Genomic DNA, 21755 nt, shown 5'->3' with positions numbered 1-21755 from the left:
GATTCAAAACCATAAACAAACATCACGAGACCATAAGCAGAAGAAAAAATGGGTCAAAACGACCATAGTTGAGTACAAATTAAAAAATGGTTACTAATGTCTAAACAATTAATCTCTGACAGGGTACACCGTCCAAGAAAAATGAGAACCAAAAAGAGAACATTTTACATTATATAAGAATTGCCATTTTGTGTCGCCAAACATGCTATGCTAAGCAACTATTGATGAGTACAGAGGCAGGCACATGGGAGAAGAATTTCTTACATAACATGGAGTCTCAGGGCAAAATGGAGTTTGTTTGGTTGTTGCTCATAAGGCCTGGCCCATAACAATAAAGTATATACAATGGCAAAGCTATTGTGAAGACCAAATTAATTTGAGAGAGCTAAAACCACTCATTCAACTAGTGTTAAAGTTTCTTGAAGGCACAAGCTGTGTTTGTTTTGCATTCTCAGTGCTTACCGATTATCTAGTATTTCACAGGTACATGTTAGATGAATAGATGAATGGGAAAAAAAGTAGTACATGACAACATAAAATTATTTCACACTCTGGAAAACTTTACAATGTGTTTGTAATCTGATTTAACAGGAAACAAATGAAAATCCAGTAGTATAAACTTTAGTGCCTAAATGCAGAACATACCTCAATTTGCATCTTAAGATGTGTCTTGAAGTTTGACAACAAAGTAAGAAATATGGAAAGAGAAAGTTCAAAAACTTCTGGAACAGATGAGACTCCATTTTTTGAGAGTGCAACACACAGATACTGCTTAATAGCATTAATAAACATCTCATTTGTTCTAAAAACAGGTCCTGCATTCTGCAGAATGGATAGAAGTAACTGCAATGAAAGAATCTTGGATCGTAATTCATGAGATCTAAAATATAAAAGAGAAGACACAGTATATAGACAAGTCTAACATTGTGGTAATCCAAAAATGCTTCCTGATACTACATAATTTCATAAACTTTTCAAATGGAGAGGAACAGAAAACTCCAACACAATAAAGCAAGTACAATACTTGAAAAAGCTTAATCACTAACAGTGGATACTTCTTACACACTATATAATTTCAAGACTTTTTAAATGGGGGAAAAAATCCTTTACAAATATTTAATATCAAGTTACTCTTTCAATAGAAAACAAAAAATAATTTGAAGATTTATGCTTTGCCGTTTTCTTTCACAGCTAAACTTATCCTTCATAAATTTAATAAACTTTCTCAGACTTTTTTCCTAGTTATGCTACTCAAAAATCCTAAACAATAATAAAATTTTGGTTGCATTTCATAAGTTATAGCATTACGTCAAGCCTACCTTCAAGTTTTCTTTTTTCTTTTGAAATAAACTTTTTAAGCATTTAAAAACTTTCTCTCTTAAACCTTAGCCATTTATTCTAAATATTTTTGTAATAGAAAGCTAAAAAATAAATTTCTGGTGTAAAAATTTAATTTATTTTTCTGGTCAATATATTGTGTCATGCTTCTGATTATTACCTAACATTTTAATTAAATTTCAAAAATGTAATTTCTCTCCCTTTGAAAAAAGTCTTTAATGCCCAAGAGACCAGAGATTCATGGCAGGTTAATATTTCAATAACAGGCCACACTTAAAAAACTCTTGTAGTTGGTTCTTTGCGGGGAAAAAATTGTCCCAAAAGCAGCACTCAGTCACATTTAAGTAAAGGGAACTTAATTGCTCTTAATTTCTATCTTAAAACTTTTATGATTATAATTATCAAAAATTCAAGGATCTAAATAAAGGAAAATTTAATTTTACCTTTTGATACTGAGGATTGAACCCCAGAGCACTTAACTACTGAGTCACAAACCCAGCCCTATTTATTTTTAATTATGAGACAGGGTTTCGCTAAGTTGCTGAGGCTGTCTTTGAACTTGTAATTCTCTGGCCTCAGTTTCCCAAGCCACTGGCATTACAGGCATGTATTTCTACGTCCAGTGAAATACTTAATTTCATGTAAATAGGTATCACAAAAAAATACTTCCTTCTTTGAAATTACATGGAAGCTAATAATAGCATGGTTCCTTATAATAAAAATCATGTTTTCAAGTTAGCTATTTTGAATCTAAGAATATGTGCAGCAAATAAATCAGTACAAAAAAATGTTTAAATAAATTAAGTTAGAAACAAGTAAAAGATTAAGACTTTGAATATCTCTCAGAAAAAACAGTGAGTCAAGTTCATGTTGTAGTGTCCTAAGGCTCACACAAACCAGTACTTACAAGTCTAGCTCACATTATCACCATTTCTGCTCACTTTCTATAGTAATTAAATTCTGCAGCTTATTATTCTCTAATATGTGAGGTTTTTTTTTTTTTAATGTTTTATCATTATACTCCTGGCTTCTAACAAAATGCCTGTACACAGTATGTGCTCAGAAACATTAACTGATTTACTCTTTTGTTCATCCATTTATTAAAGACCTATTATGTATCAGGCATTAATAAATGACAGAATCAAATAACTGTCTTATGATGATATAAGAAATTATACTTTTGAAAGGCAAACAAAGCCAGAAATTTGAGGTATGCAGTTTTTCATGGGTTAGTTTCAAATTATGATTCAAGTTTGCAGAACACTTCCTAGATCATAGTAGCAAAGCCAGAAAACATAAACAGAAGGAAAGGAAAAAGAAAAGGAAAATTATATTATTGTAAAGGCTCACTGAATTTTAGCAAAAAAAATCATTCAACAAAGAAAACCATATATTCTGTTTTGGAAAAAGGACAGTTTCTAAGGGTAGAAAATTTGACCTCTTTCAAAGGCTTTTAATTATAATAGTTTAATGACCCTGATGGCCAAGTTAAGAAGGTCTTCAAACAAAAATTCTTACTATTTTGTTTGTCTATTAACAATGAGTATTAATTAATTTACATTATAAGAATCCTTTGTAGTATTAAAGACTTCAACTTTCCAAAACTAGATCATTCCATTTGCAGGTCTAAATGAACACTCCCCTGCAAATCACTCTTCAGATTCTTATCTATTCTTTTGTGTTCTTTTTATCCTTGGGATTTAAAACTATTCACTTTTTTCTGTTTCTACCATTTTTTAAAATCATATTTTTTACATTTGATTTGGAAAAACTAAAAACATCGGAGGTGCTTAACTTAAGGCCACTAATATTTTTAAATCATGGCAAAATGACCATCAATAATAAGACCAATTTCCTTTTTAAAGTAGATCTTCATCAATAATAAGACCAATTTCCTTTTTAAAGTAGATCATCAACTCTAAAGATGTCAAAATTATCAGTTTTTGGATAAAAAAATCCTTCATAAAAGTGATAACTTAAAAAACATTCTTATAAAGTAAGTGTGGTATAATCAAGTTTGTTCTACAATGTAACCCTAATCCTTTTTCTGTAAAGTTCATATTTTCAAAATACAAATGAACCAATAAATTGTATTTTGGGCTCTTAGGATTTGGGCCTAAAAAGATTTTAGAACTTATGTCTCTGGACTTAAAAAAGTCTTTCTCCCTAAACCAGAACAATGTGACAACATAAAACTATGGAAACTATGGCAAATGTGGTTTCCAGAAGCTTAAAAAGGTTTTATTTTAACTGTCCCTAGTCTCCTTAATGGACAAACTCAAACACTCTACAGTTTTTTTAAGAGTAAGTTCTCTTAGGTTTCATTACATTTGACTTGCAGTTTTTAGAGGTCCAGCGTAAGTCTGGTTTCAAATGGGCTATATTGACTCCAAAGTTACTTATAATATGAAAATATGAATTCTTTTATTTATCTACTCATGAATATTCATTGATCACCTACTATGTATGCAGAACTATTCTACAATGTTTTCGTACCCTTTGGGAAACAATGTAAGGTATCTAGCAGTTTGGGAACTTACTGGTTTTCAAAACTTTTTTTTAAAGTATAATAACTCTACCCACTTTGTAAGGTTCTATAAAACAACAAAAGAAAATCCAAACACTCTTAAAAGTTTTAAGCTTAAAAACCTCTATCAAGCAAAAGAGTTAATGACTTACTTTGGATCTGGTGGTCCATCTGACAGAGGTTTCATTGACAGTTTACACAATGACCTGAATACTAGAAAGGCATCCTTTTGTAAAATGTGGGAAAATTTAGCACCAGGTGAAGGTCCTGAAGAATTTCCAGATTCCTAAAGAAGTTAATATATCATGAAAAGAAATGCATTTTCCAAGGTAAAAATACCTGAGTAATTCAGTTCACTAACAGATGGGTTTCTTCCACCGGTTAGAGGGGAATCTTGATGAGGAATTTGCCACATTGCTTTTTTTTAATCTGATAAGCCATTCTCACACCTAATAATAATACCTTTTAAAGTATATTCTTTTAAAAGATTCCTTCTCCTAAAAGGAATTCTTAAAAACTATCCAGTTTCATACTACTAATGATAAAAACCTAGCACATGATGGCTTCACAAAATACCTATCTAAAGGCCTAAATTATGTTTTTTACTACATGCCACTGAGTGTTTTATACTTCTTCTTTATTTTACTTTTTATGTGCTGTGGGGAGACACATGTCAGTACAGACTCTTAGGACTATGTCTAAAAGTTGTTAACTGCTGAAGATCAACAAGACCAAGAAAACCTACTCCTCAAGATGGGAAACTGATCTAAAAAGATTTTTAAAAGCACACAAAATATAAAGGAATGATTATGAGGAACTGTCATTACCATAGTGCTGGTTTCTTTGTAGCCCTTAACAAAGGTTAAGATGAAGTTGTCTAGATTGCTAAAAGTTTTTTCTTACCCTATAATAGTATCATCATCTTGTGACTATTAAAAATGTCTTTTTAAATGTAATTTCAATGGAGGTTGGGGGGTGGTGAGCATAGATGAAATATACCTTCAAGTTGGAAATGCAAATATTAATATATGAGGGAAATAAACTGCTCTAATTTATATCAGTGAGGAAAGAAAAAAAATCCAAGCCCCCCCCCCCCAAGCTGAAATCAGTTAGCAGTATCAAATGGAAAGATGTACTCTAAGGTGTTGGTAGAATAAAATTTTTGTCTCTCTCCCTGTCACCCAATTTATACCTGAGTATCATTAGAAGAGACAGACAATCTGTCATCAGGTAAGGATGGTGTATATGCAACAGAAATCGGTGTTCCTGGAATTCCATTTGCTTGTATATTTTCACTGTCACTACCATCCTCTATAGATCCAATGGTGCCGTCTGCACTTGCATTTATAGTAGTCCCTTCTCCCATATCTAGAACAATAAAAATTTAAAACATGCATTTATTTGACAACTGAAGTGTATTTAAAAAACACAAATTATTTAAAATAAAACAGTGGCAGAAAAGCACAGTGAAGTAAAAATATACTGACATCATTTAAAGGTCAGCATATTTACTACCAAGTAAATGCCTCTGGCATACTTCCAAATATGACCCTTAAGTTGCTTTGGCAATGAAACACACTCCACTGATAAAATGCTACCCAGGATATATCAAAGCAGATTTTTTTTTTCAGTCTACATTTGTGCTTTGTAAATTGGGTACTTATAAATTCTAATGCCTTGAGAAGTTAAAAGAAATTCATTGAAAAAATATCCCATTGTCAAATAAGTTTAGGAGATACTGGGAAATAGGTTACTTTATTAAAGACTTTAGGTTGCTAATATGTACCAATCTCTCCAAAGGGGATATACAATATATAGTATTTTCAAAGTATGTTTTACCAAAAACCTCTCCAATTTTTTTAGAATACTTATTAATATCTCTAGTAACATACGTTCTTTGGACACAGCTGAAAAAGGATGGCTGATACCACTGAAGGCTCTTTATATTATGTCACTCTGACTAATCAATACTTGGAATTAATAAACACAAACATATGAATTCTAGTAGAACAAACACAGAAGTACAAATACCACCAAGTTCTAGAACTCTACTAGGTTTAATGTATATTACCTTAGGAAAGAAAAAAGCAATATATCCATGTCTGTGGCCACAATTTAGTAGCTATCTGGTAAGCAATTGTTCCTTTGGTGCTACCAATGACAGAAACTATAACTTTGCATGAAGAAAACACACTTAGATTCTGGAATGTGATCTCTACCACGTCTCTATCATTTAACTACTTTTCTTTGGCATAGGCTTTTCATCAGCAACAGAGAAAATAAGGTCTACTAGGAATCACCAAAACACACTAACACATTACATAAAGAGCACAACAAGTAATCAATAAGTGTTAGTTATTACTGATTTTGTTATTAACTGATTACAATATATTAAGCTGGATGATTCCAAAGCATTTTTAGTAATTAACAAACATTACACGAAAAGATATTCAGTAATAAAATATATTTGAGAAGCTCGACATCACACAAAACGAAAGTCACTTCTTCACAAGGACCTTTTAGAGTTTTAATATCATGTTTGATATGCTTTTATTATGACATGTGTTACACATAGAAAGAATGGTAACTTAACATGGGCTCCCTCATTGCATCTTGTACTATGACAAAGTTCTTTGACAACTCCAAAAATCTTTTTCCTTCCCTCTCATTTAAGGAGAGATACTCCTTTGAATTTCTAAGGTGATTGTCCATTAGCCCTTAAATCCACTCTGCTTAACTTTAGTATCTTTCTCCACTGAATATTCTTTTAATATTACATTTTCAATTTTGTTTATATAGCTGAATCTCCCATTGCCCAAAAAACAGTTGAACCTTTTCATTCTAAAAAAATCTTTCAACTTTTGGCATTCCTCACCTCTTGTCCATTTTCCTCCCTCTCTTTATCAAATTTATCAAAGGAATGTGAAACTTTGATAAAGAGGACTTGTTCTAAACTAAAGAGACCAGAGACATAGTAAATGAGAGTGTAGATTCTGCACTTAAATAAATAAATAAATAAATAAATAAAAAGGGAAAATGAACATACAAATATCTTTGGGACAAGTGGGAAAATTCTTAAGCATATGTATATTAGATATTCTTGAAATAGGATTAATTTTCTTAGGTGTAAAAATGAAATCATGATTATGTTTGATAATGCATTCATTTATTTAAAAAATACATATTGAGCTATTTAGGGGTCATATAATATATACAAGAATTTTCAAATGGTTCAGCAAAGACTTAGCCGTGCTGTATGTGTATTTAAAGACCCATAAGCAAATGTACCCAAATTGTTCATCAGTGAATACTGGTGAAGGGCATTTACATACTCATTATGGGTTTTTTTTTTGGGGGGGGTCTTTTCTCTAGATTTGACATTTTTCTAAGTAAAAAGGTGGGAAAAACCCCTTTTACTTCATAGTCTACAGCTACTAACATTAGGTGCAGTTAAACTTTTACAGTAAATATTTTATGCTTCAAAATCAAAATTACTCTAAGGTACCATCTCACTCCAGTCAGAACGGCAGCTATTACGAAGATAAACAACAATAAGTGCTGGCGAGGATGTCGGGGGGAAAGGCACACCCATTCATTGCTGGGGGAACTGCAAATTGGTGCAGCCAACATGAAAAGCAGTATGGAGATTCCTTGGAAAACTTGGAATAGAACCACCATTTGATCTAGCTCTCTCTCTTCTCGGTCTATACCCAAAGGACTTAAAAAACAGCATACTACAAGTACACAGCCACATCAATATTTAGAGCAGCACAATTCACAATAGCTAAACTGTGGAATCAACCTAGATGCCCTTCAGTAGATGAATGGATTAAAAAAAGTGGCATATAAACACAATGGAATATTACTCAACAATAAAAGAGAATAAAATCATGGCATATTCAGGTAAATGGATGAAGTTGGAGAAGATACTGCTAAGTGAAGTTAGCCAATTCCAAAAAAACAAATGCCAAGTGTTTTCTCTGATATAAGGTTGCCGCAGTCTGGCTGGGCACAAAATCATGAGCCACTCACAGCCTTGTAGATTCAAACAGCAATTCTTTATTCCCGAACTCACACTGGCACTCTACAATCACGTTCTGGGGAAATCCACGTTCTCAATCCCAAATACTCTCTCAATCCCGCAAGAACTCAATGGGAACTCAAGGAGCAGGCGTGCCTGAGGCAGCAGGATACGCCCTATTCCCAGCAGGGTACACCTTAAACCTGGAACCGCCCTAAACCCAAGGAGGATACTCCCTAAAACCTGATCCGCACTAAACCTGGATCCGCCCTGGTCCTTGAGCAAGGTCACCTTACTCAAGCATACATGCAATGTCACTGCAAATGACCTGGGTCCAAAGGCAAGCCCATTTCCACAATGGAGAGTCCTTCCTCTAAGCAACATGGAGTAGGCTGACAAGAAAATTTCGATGCGTCATTCCTACTTGGCAATGGCTCTCAGCATCTCCCCTCTTCTGATTAATTAAACAACAAGCAATGTGGCTTAAGGACCGTGCCTGGTAGGTTGTCCAATTCAACATATGGTGACTGACTTATAGTGGGGTAGGAAGAGGGAGCATGGGAGGAATAGATGAACTCTAGAAGAGCAGAGAGGTGGAAGGGAAAGGGAGGGGGCAGGAGGTTAGCAATGATGGTGGAATGTGATAGACATCATTATCCAAAGTACATGTATGAAGACATGAATTGGTGTGAACATACTTTATATACAGAGATATGAAAAATTGAGTTCTATATATGTAATAAGAACTGTGATGCATTCCACTGTCATTTAAAAAACAAAAGCAATTAAAAAATATTTTATGCTTCATAGATCATACAGTCACTGTTGCAACTATTCAACTCTACCTTGGAAGTGCAATACCAGCCACAACAGACAGTAAGAAAACAAATGAACATGACTGTGTTATAATACTTTATTAAAAAAAAAAAAAAAGGTAGTGGGCCAAATCTGGCACATGGGTCATGATTTCTTTTTCTTTTCTTTCTTCCTTGAGTATAAAGTGGTTTTTTTAAAAATTCATACTTTTCTTTAGTCTCTACATTTTCCAACTTAATAATCTTATTGGCTTCAACTACTAATTTGAACACAATAAATCCCATCTATAGCACTTCCCTTGATATTTCTTATGCTGGAGATCTATTTCCTATTACATATTTCACAATCATTTCCACATGGATGGCCAATATGAAGATCAAACACAGTTTGCCAAAATAAAATTAGGTCGGGTGTGGTGAAGCACACCTTTTATCCTAGTGACTAAGGAGGCTGAGCCAGGAGGATTGAAAGTTCAAGGTCAGCCTTAGCAAATTAGCAAGGCCCTAAACAACTTAGTGAGACACTGTCTTAAAAGAAAAAGAAAAAAAAAAAAAAAAGACCAGGGAAGTAGCTCAGTGGTAAAGCATCCCTGGGTTCAATCCCCAGTTAAAATTTTTAAAAAAAGTAAATATTAAGTAATATTAACATGATTCAATTCTACCAATATCATCATATGCATTTAATCCATTTAGGCTCAAAAACTGAAATACCGCCCATGTTATAAAGAGTTATAGCAGGCCTGTTACTACCAATCCTTAAAAAGGCCTATTGCCAAAGTCCCTTTGATGCAATACACATTATCTCCCTTATCAACCATTTTTGTCCCCACTTTTGACAGGTATGGTTTCCTATTCAGGCTTAGACTACTGTGCTGGTCTCCTATTGAACTTATTTTTCATATTTAATATCTTAGAGCATAGTTCTGTTCATTTCATTTCTCAGCCATAAAATCTTCGATGGTAATTTATCTTGTCCTAGAATGAAGTTCAAAATATTAAACCTGAAATTTATAACTTTCTGTTAGTTTGCTTCAAGCTACTTCTATATTTTTTTCTATTGTATGACATCACATGTACTATACTCAGGCAAACCACCACCTGCCAATTTCCAAAAGTAGACTCTAGACTTTAGATAAATACATGAAATACCACTGCTCTCTACCTGCATGAATTCACAGTCTCTTGTGTCACCCCTTCTGAACCATTTTAGCTAGAAATAATCATTTTCCCCTAAATTTTTATAGGATTTTAAAATAGAATTTTTGATTCTAATGAAACATACACACACACACACACAAACATTCACATGCCATTCTACTTCACAGCATGGTCTACCTTGGCTTAAATTTTTGTATTCTCCCTACATAGCCAAATAGCTGTATACACTCCATAAGTACCTGCTGAATAAAAAGATGTATTAAAAAAAATAAGATCAAGCAATAGATGAATGCCTGCTTCTGGAATTATACTAAAGAAGGAAATATATTCTTAGAAATTTTATAAGTGGGAATTAGGTATAGTTGAAATGCTGACACTATTATCTAAGATTCATACTATATGTTTAATCCCATTTCTAAAAGTATACATAAGCAAGGGACTATGTTTAGCCCTGTGTAAGATATCATGAATTAAAGAAAGTTCAGCGGATTGTTCTCAAATCTAACCCAAGCTACAATACTGTTCATGAAAAACTTGGTGAAATTCATAACAAACTTTACAACAGTTTTACAGATAATTATATTCGATCCATTAGATAGGTACTTACTCTATGTCAACTACTAGTCTGTGATAATAAAGTCATAAGAAATCATGTTTATCTCCAACAGATACAAAATATTCGAAAACCAAAACAATTCAAGTATTTTCTAGGTCATAAAATTTAGCATATTTAGGATAGTGGGAAATATATTCTTGCCTCTCTTTTACCAAGAACTAAAACTGAAATGCAATCAATGTTTTTATTGGGATGGAGAAAAGTAGGTTTTTATAAAAGAACATAACTGAAGTCAGAGGAGAAAAGGAATACTCTTCTATAATCAGATATTAGTCCTCCCTTATCTATGGATTCACTTTTTACATTTTAGTTATCCATGTTTAACTCTAATCTAAAAATATTAAATGGAAAACTCCACAAATAAATAATGCCTATATTTTAAATTGTGTGCTGAGAAGTGTGATGAAATCTCTTGCTGTCCCACTCCATCTCGCCTGGGATAAGAATCATCTATTCCTTTGCTTAGTGTATTCATAGGACATATGCATCCCATCTATTAGTCATTTAGTAACTGCTCGGTCACTGGATCCACTATCACAATAACAGAGACTGTATTCAAGTAACTTTCATTTTACTTAATAATGGCCCCAAAGCACAAAAATAGTGATGCTGGCATATCATATATGCTGAAGAAAAGTTATAAAGTGCTTCCTTTAAGTAAAAAGTAAATTTTTTCAACTTAATAAAAAGAGAAAAGAATACCAGATGCTGAGGTTGTCAAGGTCTACAGTAAGAATAAATCGTCTATCCTTAAAATTGAAAGAAAGTCATGCTAGTTTTGCTGTTATATGTCAAACTGCAAAAGTTATAGTGCATGGTAAGATGGAAAAGGCATTAAATTTGCGTACCTATGTTCAAGAAAAAAACAGTATATAGAGTATATTTGGGTTTGGTATTATCTGGTGGTCCTAAGTATCCACTGGATTAGGGTTATCCTGGAAAGTATCCTATGTGGATAAAGGGGGGCTACTGTTATTTTTTTAGACACACATATAAAATCACCAACTTAGAGAAATGTCTTATAATTTTGCCTTTTGGGTTCCACATATTATATGGTCTTTATGGTTAGATGAAATCCCATAAAACAGAATAAATTAACTTCAAATGTCATGTATTACCTCCAACAACAATGTTCACCATTTCTTCTACAATGCTCTGTACAATGTCTTGTGGCTTCTCCTCACAGTCATGGTTTTCTCCATCATATATCATATCATTTTTAGATAATGCTTTAAAAAAATTCAAGAGAACATTATTTTTTTGTAAACTTTTACTAAATATGTATGATGAAAAAGTTCCTTAAAAATGAAGAAAAAAAATCAAAAGTAGAAGCAATTACATGTTAAATCTTCAAAATTTATAAACAAATCAAAAAAATATTTTTCAAAAGCCAATTTTAAAAATAATTCACTTAACAATCTATTAAATGATTTCCCAGATTATTGCTTTTAAGAATCAAACTTTTAAGTGTTCTGAATGAAACATTTTCAACATATCTTATAAATGTTTACTTATACTTGGTATACACGCTATTTTATTACTCTGTGTCAAATAATATATTAACTGTAATTAAAATCTGTTTTGATTACTAATAAGATCAACATTGTACTAGAGTACAGTGAGATCCTTAAAGAGGCAAAGACAGGGCTGTTTGGGCTTCCACCAATGCATTCCTTACAATTTCTTCCCAATAAAATCTTTATTTCCAATGTAAAACCAAATTTGAGAACTAAAACAAGAATTAATTCTCCAATTTAATGAAAAGCAAAAACAAAATAAGCACTGTGGATCAGAACTTCTAAATAGCCTAAGAGAAGCTGATGAAGATAAAAATAAGATTTCAGTTAAATTTTCTGAAATGCTGAAAATAAATGATGGTGGCTCAACTAGCAAGTTAAAATGCTTTGGGATCTGGGAGTCACAGTACCACACCAAATGGCATCATACTATAAATCTGGTAGTGATTATGTCTCTACCTCTCCATATTCCCACTACTGTAAAGGACCACTATTTATAATTCTGGCTTCCAAAAGCCTGTGCCCCCTATAATTTCACCATTCCTAATCTACCATCTGCTACCTTCTACAAAATACTGAATATCACAAGAGAAAACTGATAAATTGCCTGAGTCTGAAAATTAAAAGAGTTTCAATTATAACTAAATTTACAGTCATTATTATTTAGAAGTGTGCACAAAATGATTAGTGAATTTAAATTCTCACTTAAAGTAAATGACACAATAGATTAGATTAATAGTGACTAATATTTATTACACATACTAATAGCTTAGAGAAGTTAACCATTATGTCCTAAGTCACACAAGTAAGTAAGTGACAAAATGTGCTCTAGAACATGCTCTCTGAACCAAGTGGTCTCAAGTAGAATTTTCATTTTTATCAGCTATTGGGAGGAAAACACCTTTATAATCAAAATAATCACAATAATATTTTAGTAAACTATTTCTTATTTATTATTCTGTGTTTTACAAGTTACCTACAGTTATGTCATACACGCCCAGTAAATGCTCCCACTTCTTGGTCTTAGCCCATGTAGTTTCCTCTACTGAAAACGTCCCACATTTTCTAGCTTGCCAATTGTGACTCCTATCTATCACGATTCACCTAACATATCATTTTTCTATTAAGCCACTAACTCTCTTCAGCACAACTGTCTCAGGCATACTTTCAAGAAACGTATTACACAGTATATTTCTCATTCATGCTCACCTGACCCTCCAGGCAGGATAGGAACATATTAAAAACATTCTGTCTATAATATTAGCTCCAAATCCTAGCACTGTGTCTACAACACTGGGTGCTCAATGAATGAATGTTTGTCGAATTTATAGGTAAATAAATGAAGGAATAAATAAAATCTCCACTTTATCAGAGATTACCTCTTTGAATCAGCTCCTTTTCAAATGCACAGTGAATGGTAGGAGTGATTTTGGCAAAAGCAGACTAGGCAAATGTAAATCACATAATTAAGAATTGTGGATTCACTACTAGCTTCACTACCGTGAATGGGTGGTTTATCAAAATCATCCCTACTCAAATAAATAGTAAAGTACTATTTAAAAAGAAAAAGTAAAAAGGCATCTATTCATGCCACTACCAAGTTATGGAAAAGATGTGGTTAAAAATCAACAACTGAAAATACTGAAATCTTTCTAAAGCATAGCATGTTCATGAGATGCTACTGAATGCATAGTCAACTCTAATGAACTTTACCACCTAGTATGGAAAAAAGTCACAATTACTATTAAGTATCTGATATCCATTAAGTCACATTTCTTCATCAAAATTTCTCATTCCTAAGCATTTCCCTTAATACACACACAACCCCGCACCCCCTTCTTAAGATTACTTTCAGCTGCAGTTGCCTGATCAGCTTCAGTCTGCTCATTTTCTGCACTGGAAATATCAGATCCATTTTCAGGCTCTGTGTCATCCTGGAGACTTTTATCCACATCATTTGTATGGGGGTCAAGGTCCCCTTCATGTTCTTGTGATATATGATCAACAGTCTGAGGTGGCAAATATCTAAGTTGAGGTGATTCAGGCTCATGATGGCTTACTGGAGACTGTAAGAGATGATGATGCTGTCGATGCCTTTCTTTCTCCATTTGTTTGGCTTCTTGCAACTAGAAAAAAAGTAATAATTTTCAATATTGTAAAACAAACAGTTCAAAATCTAGAGGAATGTTGTTTCATACAACTAAAAATCCTTTATGTAAGTTGTCACCTTTTCTTTAAGCTTGGAAATTGTAGCCCACCAGAAACAATATAAAATATATTCAAAACAATGTTTACTCCGTAGGTGGCTGGAAATTCGTGCATAAAAAAACACTTGAAAGACTTTTACCATATACCCTTTTGATTATATTTGTTATTTAATGTTGTGAATGTATTAATTAAATGAAACAATTTCTAAAAAGCCTCAGAGTAATAACTGGTTTATTGCTAGCAATGGACTTACCTAAAATCAAATAAAAATTTCACTAAAGGAGAAAAGAGTAGATGAAAAACATGTATGTACACATTCACTTTTGCTTATACATATTGAAATAAAGTATAGAAAGATTCACAGGAAAATAGAAATAATGGTTACCTACAGAGGGTGGGGATCAGGAAATGACCAAATGGGAAACAAACAATAGGCAGCAACTTTTTGGTGTATACCTTTCTGTAGCATGTTCTTATATTACTTTGTCAAAAATCTTTTAATTTAAAAACAACAAAATTATATTTGAATAAATTGCAATGAGGGCTTGAATTATTCTGCCCAGTCACCTAATAAGTATGACAAGTACTGTGCTTAATAATGTCTGATTTTTATTTTAGCAGACCTGTCATTCTAATGTACATAACACTATCTAAAAAGCTGGCTTACTTGCAAGATACTAAAAACATCAATCAGGATCACAGGGTTTCTTTTTTAGCACTTTATTGACCTTCACATATCTATTGTAGTCCTCATGACCTGAGAAGAATTATTCTAACAGAATTTTCACAGAATTTTTACATTATCAAAATGAACATTTCAAATTTTCCATTAATATTCCAAGTCATGGAACTAAGTACATGAATTTATAAAATAAATCTGAATCAACAGATTTTAATGACTAAAAAGATAGGCAAAGCCTTAAAAATCTATATAGTACAAATTTCTTATTTTACTGAAAAGGAAAATGATGAGCATGTCTTGTTGCACAATGAGGATGATAACAGAATTCTCAAACCAATACTTCAGCCCATTCATGGAAAAGTCCATTTCCAAATTAACAGTGAGAAATATATGACTCACAATCCAATTCCACTCTTGGCCCAATTTTAACCAATCTGCACCATGGCTTTTTGGGGGCAAGCACATGTTCTGGAAAAAAGACATCAAATTCTAGCTTTTTTCACATATTCCAAAACTGTTAGAAACTTTCGCAAAATCTTAAAAAAAGAGAAAAATGTTTTTTTATGAAAATAATATTCTCTATACATTTCTGTTCTCAGCATCAGAACTACTAACATTTGGGGTCAGGTATTTCTTTGCTATGAAGGCCTGTTCTGTGCATCACAGAGAAATGTGTGAACTCTTTCTACAACATTCCAGTAGCAGTGTCCCTGCCCACTGATTTTGAACATAAAATATTTTCTCCTTTGAAAAAAATTTTAAATTAGCATTTTATGATTAAGTCTAGGTTGATTTTATTTTGTCAACAGTTTTATGTTACATGTACAACCACAATACACCAATAAAAAACGTGGGGAAAAAAGAGTTTTTTATGTTAGGGGGTCAAGGGAAAGAGTGAAGTTTAGCAATGGTATATTGAAATGAACTAGACCTCCAGCTAGGAAGATTTTAGCAAATATAGAAGTTAAATTATCTGTGTCCCTTTCTCCCTTATGTCTACCACCTTTCCACTTTTTAAAAATTATCCATGACATAAAACATACTCATGCCTTTACCACAATGCAGTTACATATTTGAGTGATTATCTGTTTAAGGTTCATCTTCCAATCTGTAAGACCTTTGAAGGTAGTGGTCAAGTCAGTTTTGCTCATCACTAAATAACTGAAGCCTAACACAGTGCTAGGAACATACAAAAAAAAATCAATAAAAACTTGTTGGAACAAATTAAACCAATAAAACTTAAAAATTGACAAAATTATTTTCATTCACATTACCAAAAATGCAGCAAGATCACTTTTGTGGTTGCACAATATCAGAACTAAACTAATGCCAATAAATAGGAGAATAAAGGAACAGACTATAGTATATCTTGGAAAACTATACATCTCTAAGAAAACATAAGGACAATCTCTAAGAACTGACATGAAATGTGCTTTCCAGGACACTTTTAGGTAAAAAGATCAAAATACAAAAGAGTATCAATAGCAAGTGTGGTTCCCAGCCTTTAAAATGACTATCAATGATGTGGCTTTCTAGTCTACTTGATTTTCACTTCCTTGTGTAGTCCCCTCCACTCTAAACTAAGCATAATCTATGTGAGCATTTCTGATTATAAGGTAGACATTACAGCTTCTGTCTTGTCACTCTCTTTCTTGAATCGTTCTTTCTGGGGAAGTTAACTGCAATGTCAGGAGCAGCCCTTGGAGACATACAAGGTATAGAAGTTAAGGCCTTTCCCCAAGAGATCACATGACTGTAGCCCTATCTGATACTCTGATCCATGCAGCCAGTGGCAACCTTATTCAAAACCCAAGCCAGAAACTCCCACCTAAGCTACCTGCGGTTTCTGTACACTTCAAAACTGTAAGAGGTGATCTTTGCTATTTAAATCTAAAATGTGAAGTGATCTGTTATGCAATGATAGATAACTAATATAATATGCTACCTTTCATGAGAAAGTGACACAGGATGCAATATGTGTATCTACTCATTTGTTAAGAAATGCAGGAAGGGGGCTGGGGATGTGGCTCAAGCGGTAGCGCGCTCGCCTAGCGTGCGTGTGGCCCGGGTTCGATCCTCAGCACCACATACAAACAAAGATGTTGTGTCCGCCGAGAACTAAGAAAAAATAAATAAATATTAAAATTCTCTCTCTCTCTCTGTCCCCCCCCCACTCTCTCTTTAAAAAAAAAAAAAAAGAAATGCAGGAAGGATAAGATAAAAACTAAACAGATTAGCTGCATTCAAGGGGTTGGAAAGAAATAAGGCAGAGAAACAGGGTGGTAAAAATTAGAAAGGAATGGGACTTCTCTGAATATACTTTTATACAGCTCTGATTCTTAAATCACAGTAATATTTTATAAACTCCCTAAATAGAGAAGTAAAACTATTTGGGATGTGAGGGTTTCTGAAAATGAAAAAAAAAAGTTAACAAACCAAGGTAAATGTATTTTAAAGAGATAAAATTTCCTCTTTGAAGTTGAGGAGTGTGGGGAAGAAAGGAACTAACATAAGTAACTTTGGAAAGCAGAGTTTGAACATATAAAAATCAGAGAACTTTGCTTCTTCCAATGGTATGTTAGCATTTCGAAAACTAACATTTAACAGGATTGAACAATCAGTACAGTGTAGAAAATTAAAGCCAGATTTCTTACTGTTTAGAGAAAGAATTTACAAATAAGGGATAAAGTTGGAATGAACCCTAGGTGGTTGTACTGAAATCAAAAATCAGTACAAACACATGGTTTTTCATATATACAGATAAATAGTAATATATAGTGTATGGAGACGGGCATGGTAGGGATTAGTTTACAGGCATCTATTTTTATATGCTGAAGGCCTAGAAGTAATACAGACAATGAACACACTGAGCACTCAGATTTTGGTTTCCAAATATCATTCTTCAATTGAAGAAGTGAGGGCCCCTAGTTGAAGTGGTTGATTCCAGTGCTGAAAGAAGTAAAATTAAAAATGAGCATGGGATATTCTCAGATTCCAGAAAAGGATGCAAGTATTTGAAAAAGATGAGGGCTTATCAAAGGACGCAAGGCCAAAGCTAAAATAATATGGGTAACACACAAAGTAAATAATGACAGTATCAGATTATAATACAATGTGGTTAAATGAATATACATGAGTACAGATTGCCAGAGTAGCCAGAGTAAATAACTGAATAAATAAGTAAATTGGGAAGGGAGAGAAACTACAGTTAATTAATACAGAAGGAAAAAGAGAAACAAAATCACCATTACAGAAACACCACAGAAATATGTTGCCAATAAGATCTCCTGTTGGGTACCAGAATTGTGGAGTATGGGGAATCTGAGGAGCAGCAGGATATCTACGCAGTCTTAAAATATCTTTCCCAAGACATTTATTAAGTACAGGAGAAAAACTAGTAACTTTATAGTGTAGGAATCTGACAGTTCTAAACTTAACCATGTGGTCAAAGTTACCACCAATAAGAAGACATATCAACATCATCAGTTCCTAACATAATACATAAAAAGGCACATTATTTCAGAGATGTTTTAGCAAAAACACGTTCAACCTCATTCTAATTGTGAAAAACAGGAAACAAAGCAAATTTAGGGATACTGGACCAAAAAACCTGACTAATACCCTTCAAAAACAGCAAAATCACAAAAGATATGGAAAGATGGAGGAATTATCAAGAATCTGGAGAAGACTAAGACATAACAACCAAATGCATACTAAATGTAACATGGGATCCTATGTCAGATAACAAATAAAAAAGAGACATTAGGGGCTGGGGATGTGGCTCAAGCGGTAGCGCGCTTGCCTCGCATGCGTGCGGCCCGGGTTCGATCCTCAGCACCACATACCAACAAAGATGTTGTGTCCGCCGAGAACTAAAAAAAATAAATATTAAAAATTCTCTCTCTCTCTCTCTCTCTCTCTCTCCTCTCTCACTCTCAAAAAAAAAAAAAAGAGACATTAGTGGGAAAAATTGGTAAAATTCAAGTAAGGTCTGTGGTTTAATTATTAATGTTGTGTCAGTATTAATTGTTTTTGTCAAATTATACTACCATTGGGTAAGATGTTAAAATTAGTTCAAAATGAAAAGTTGGAAGTTGGTTTTTAATTTTGAAGACCTAGGCAATAGACCACAAACTAACCAAACCCACAAAATAAAACCTAAATGATTCTTTAGTTGTTGACCTCTACCAACCAATCTGAAAGAGTTTTAAGTATAAGGAATATAAGACCTTTAATACACAAAAGAAAAAATATATTTAATCATTATCAATATAGATCTTCATATGTAATTTTGTATATGTATCTGTATGTAATTTCCAATATGTAATTATACACCAGAACAGATTAAATTAAGTAGTTTTATTTCTACATTACACTCTACTAAGCTAAAAATTCAGTAAAAGTTTCAATTCATAAACACTTCCCTGAGGAAGATGGCAACCAATATTTTTCACATTCTATTTGTGAACAACTAAAAATACACTTTGTCCAAAGTCAAACAAGTCAATAAACCTCAAAATAAAATGGAAAAAAAAACATCTCCAGTAAAGAGAAAAGAGACATGTAAATCAAAGATGCCCTTCTTCACAGGAACAAAGATTTCACTATAATTACTTTAAACTCCTTTCTATATTTGATACTTATGGTGCTCTACTCCGTCTATTTTAAATACTTACTGCTTGGTTTTCCATGCGTGCAAAGATAACATTTAGCATCTGAGTAAGAGTAGCTTTGGCTGTTGTCTGATTGATGAGATTTTTGCTTGCTAGATAGATATTGTAACATGTTCTCACAGCTTGCAGTACAGTTCCTTCGTGAATTTCTATGTGTTGTGATGTGACTGCAGTAAGTAAAGCCTTAAAAAAAAAAAAAAAAAAGCAAAGTTAAAGCAATTTTCTGTATCCAGAGTGTTAGCAAAACTTTTTTAAAAATGAAATTTTTCATATTAAAATTAAAACTTACAGAAACAATTATTGCTCTCAGGTAGCATATACAGAATTTTTACCTGCCTTGAATATGTCATCAACTGTTAAAATATTTGATGTTTTCCTCAGGGCACTAGTTTCCACATTATCTTCCCCATTGAAGAACACCAGAAAAACATTTTAACTAATATGTTTTAACCTAGGTTTTATTAATATAAATATTATTTAATTAATTTAAATATATGACATTTGAACTCTCATGTCACAGTAGAGCATAAATACAAACTTTATATACTCTATTAAACTAGAATGTCAATTATGGAGGATAAAATTTTTTTTTTTTAATATTTAATTTTTAGTTCTCGGCGGACACAACATCTTTGTTGGTATGTGGTGCTGAGGATCGAACCCGGGCCGCACGCATGCCAGGCGAGCATGCTACCGCTTGAGCCACATCCCCAGCCCAATTATGGAGGATAAACACTGCCTTTTTCACCACCAATTTTCTGATATCTTTTTTACTGACTGGAGTCAACAAATGTGTTGTTGAAGACATTAATGAATTTTTAGAATAAAGCATTTAAAATAATTGTAAGGTGACTTCTCCAATAAAGTGATCAACTTTCATACATGTGAATTTTCACATGTAATTGGAACTTGGAATTTTTCAAGTATAAACATTTTTTTGGGGGGCCGGGGGTAACTGGGATTGAACTCAGGGGCACTTGACTACTGAGCCACATCCCCAGCCCAATTTTTGTGTTTTATTTAGAGACAGGGTCTTACTGAGTTGCTTAGTGCCTCACTTTTGCTGAGGCTGGCTTTGAACTTTTGATCCTCCTGCCTCAGCCTCCTGAGTCGCTGAGATTACAGGTATGTCCCATTGCGCCTGGCAAGTAAAAACGTTTTTTATCTTCCAGCTTGTCCAATGCTATGCATAGTCAGCATTAATAAATGTATACCTAGAGTAAACTCCAAAAGCCATCAAACTGCATATGATAGGTCAAAATAATTAAACTGTTAATTATTAAAATATTAAAACATTAAATTAAAATAAAATGTGTGAGGCAAATACAGCTATAAAATGAAAAGATTGAGAAAAGGCTATACACACATCAAGCATTTTATACATGTAAACTATTTTCAGAAGTACTATAGTCACTAAAATTTTACTGATATGTAACATATTACCATTGATAGACTGAAAACATGACTAGTTTTTCTCTACTGGAATTCAACCATCCAGGTTCATTATAGCTTGAACGTAAAATAGAGTTTTGCTGAGCAGGTTCAATAGACAGATACATGCAAGGGAATCAGGAAAGCTGGTGGACAGTATTTCATGTGGTGATTGTTCCATGGCTTGAGAGGGCAGGCTATGAGGGTCCAATAAAAAGAAGAAAGTAGGGAGCTAACAGATTTAAGAATCACCCTAAAGCTTGAAGGGTAGAATACATATGACAAACACCAGAAATAGAAAAACTCTGGAACAGACTCTGGAGCCCAAACCTAAATTGGGACATTCTAAAGAAGGAATACAGGAATATAGTTGTCTTCTAATGAATTCTTGGCATTCAACAGAATCTCTTGATGTGGAGTCTAAAAAACACCCAAAGATCTCTAGTATAGCAAGAATGCATGTAAAAGGTATATACTATTCCAAGGTATACCAGAAAGGTCTCTGATTTTAAAAAGTATAGATTATGAACAACAAATCATCTTATATAACTAATTACCTTTATTATTTGCAACTGAACTCCTTCGTCTGTTTGAGGACCTTGGAAGCAGCCACATATTGTTTCAATTATTCTATCAATCAATTTTTTGCCTGGTGTGGTGCTATCTGGAGCATTGCCAGTCAAGTGCCCATAAGCAATAAGTTTCTGAAATGGAAAAAGGAAATAAAGATTCTCATTAATCAAATACATATATTTACACATACACTAAT

The 21755-nt window shown here is 33.2% G+C and overlaps 1 protein-coding gene across 6 annotated transcripts in view; it reads right to left on the bottom strand.

Annotated features, from left to right (window-relative positions):
- ARFGEF1 (ARF guanine nucleotide exchange factor 1) overlaps positions 1-21755 on the bottom strand; it is a 112095-nt gene that overhangs the window by 62525 nt on the left and 27815 nt on the right. For all 6 annotated transcript variants that reach the window (XR_014018803.1, XR_014018804.1, XM_081266438.1 and 3 more), the window contains exons 4-10: positions 21544-21690; positions 19559-19738; positions 13842-14118; positions 11594-11704; positions 5058-5233; positions 4018-4151; positions 646-880 (exon numbers count right to left, since the gene is read on the bottom strand). Coding sequence is in view for 4 of the 6 variants with exons in the window: in XM_081266438.1 (XP_081122564.1) it covers positions 646-880; positions 4018-4151; positions 5058-5233; positions 11594-11704; positions 13842-14118; positions 19559-19738; positions 21544-21690 (1260 nt within the window). In the remaining 2 variants the exon portion in view is untranslated. The remainder of the gene's footprint in view (positions 1-645; positions 881-4017; positions 4152-5057; positions 5234-11593; positions 11705-13841; positions 14119-19558; positions 19739-21543; positions 21691-21755) is intronic.

This window comes from Spermophilus citellus (assembly GCF_964194105.1).
Source record: "Spermophilus citellus genome assembly, chromosome: 14".
Classification (NCBI taxonomy): domain Eukaryota; kingdom Metazoa; phylum Chordata; class Mammalia; order Rodentia; family Sciuridae; genus Spermophilus; species Spermophilus citellus.
Note: the sequence above shows the minus strand (reverse complement) of the source record. Positions and strands in the feature narration are given on the sequence as shown.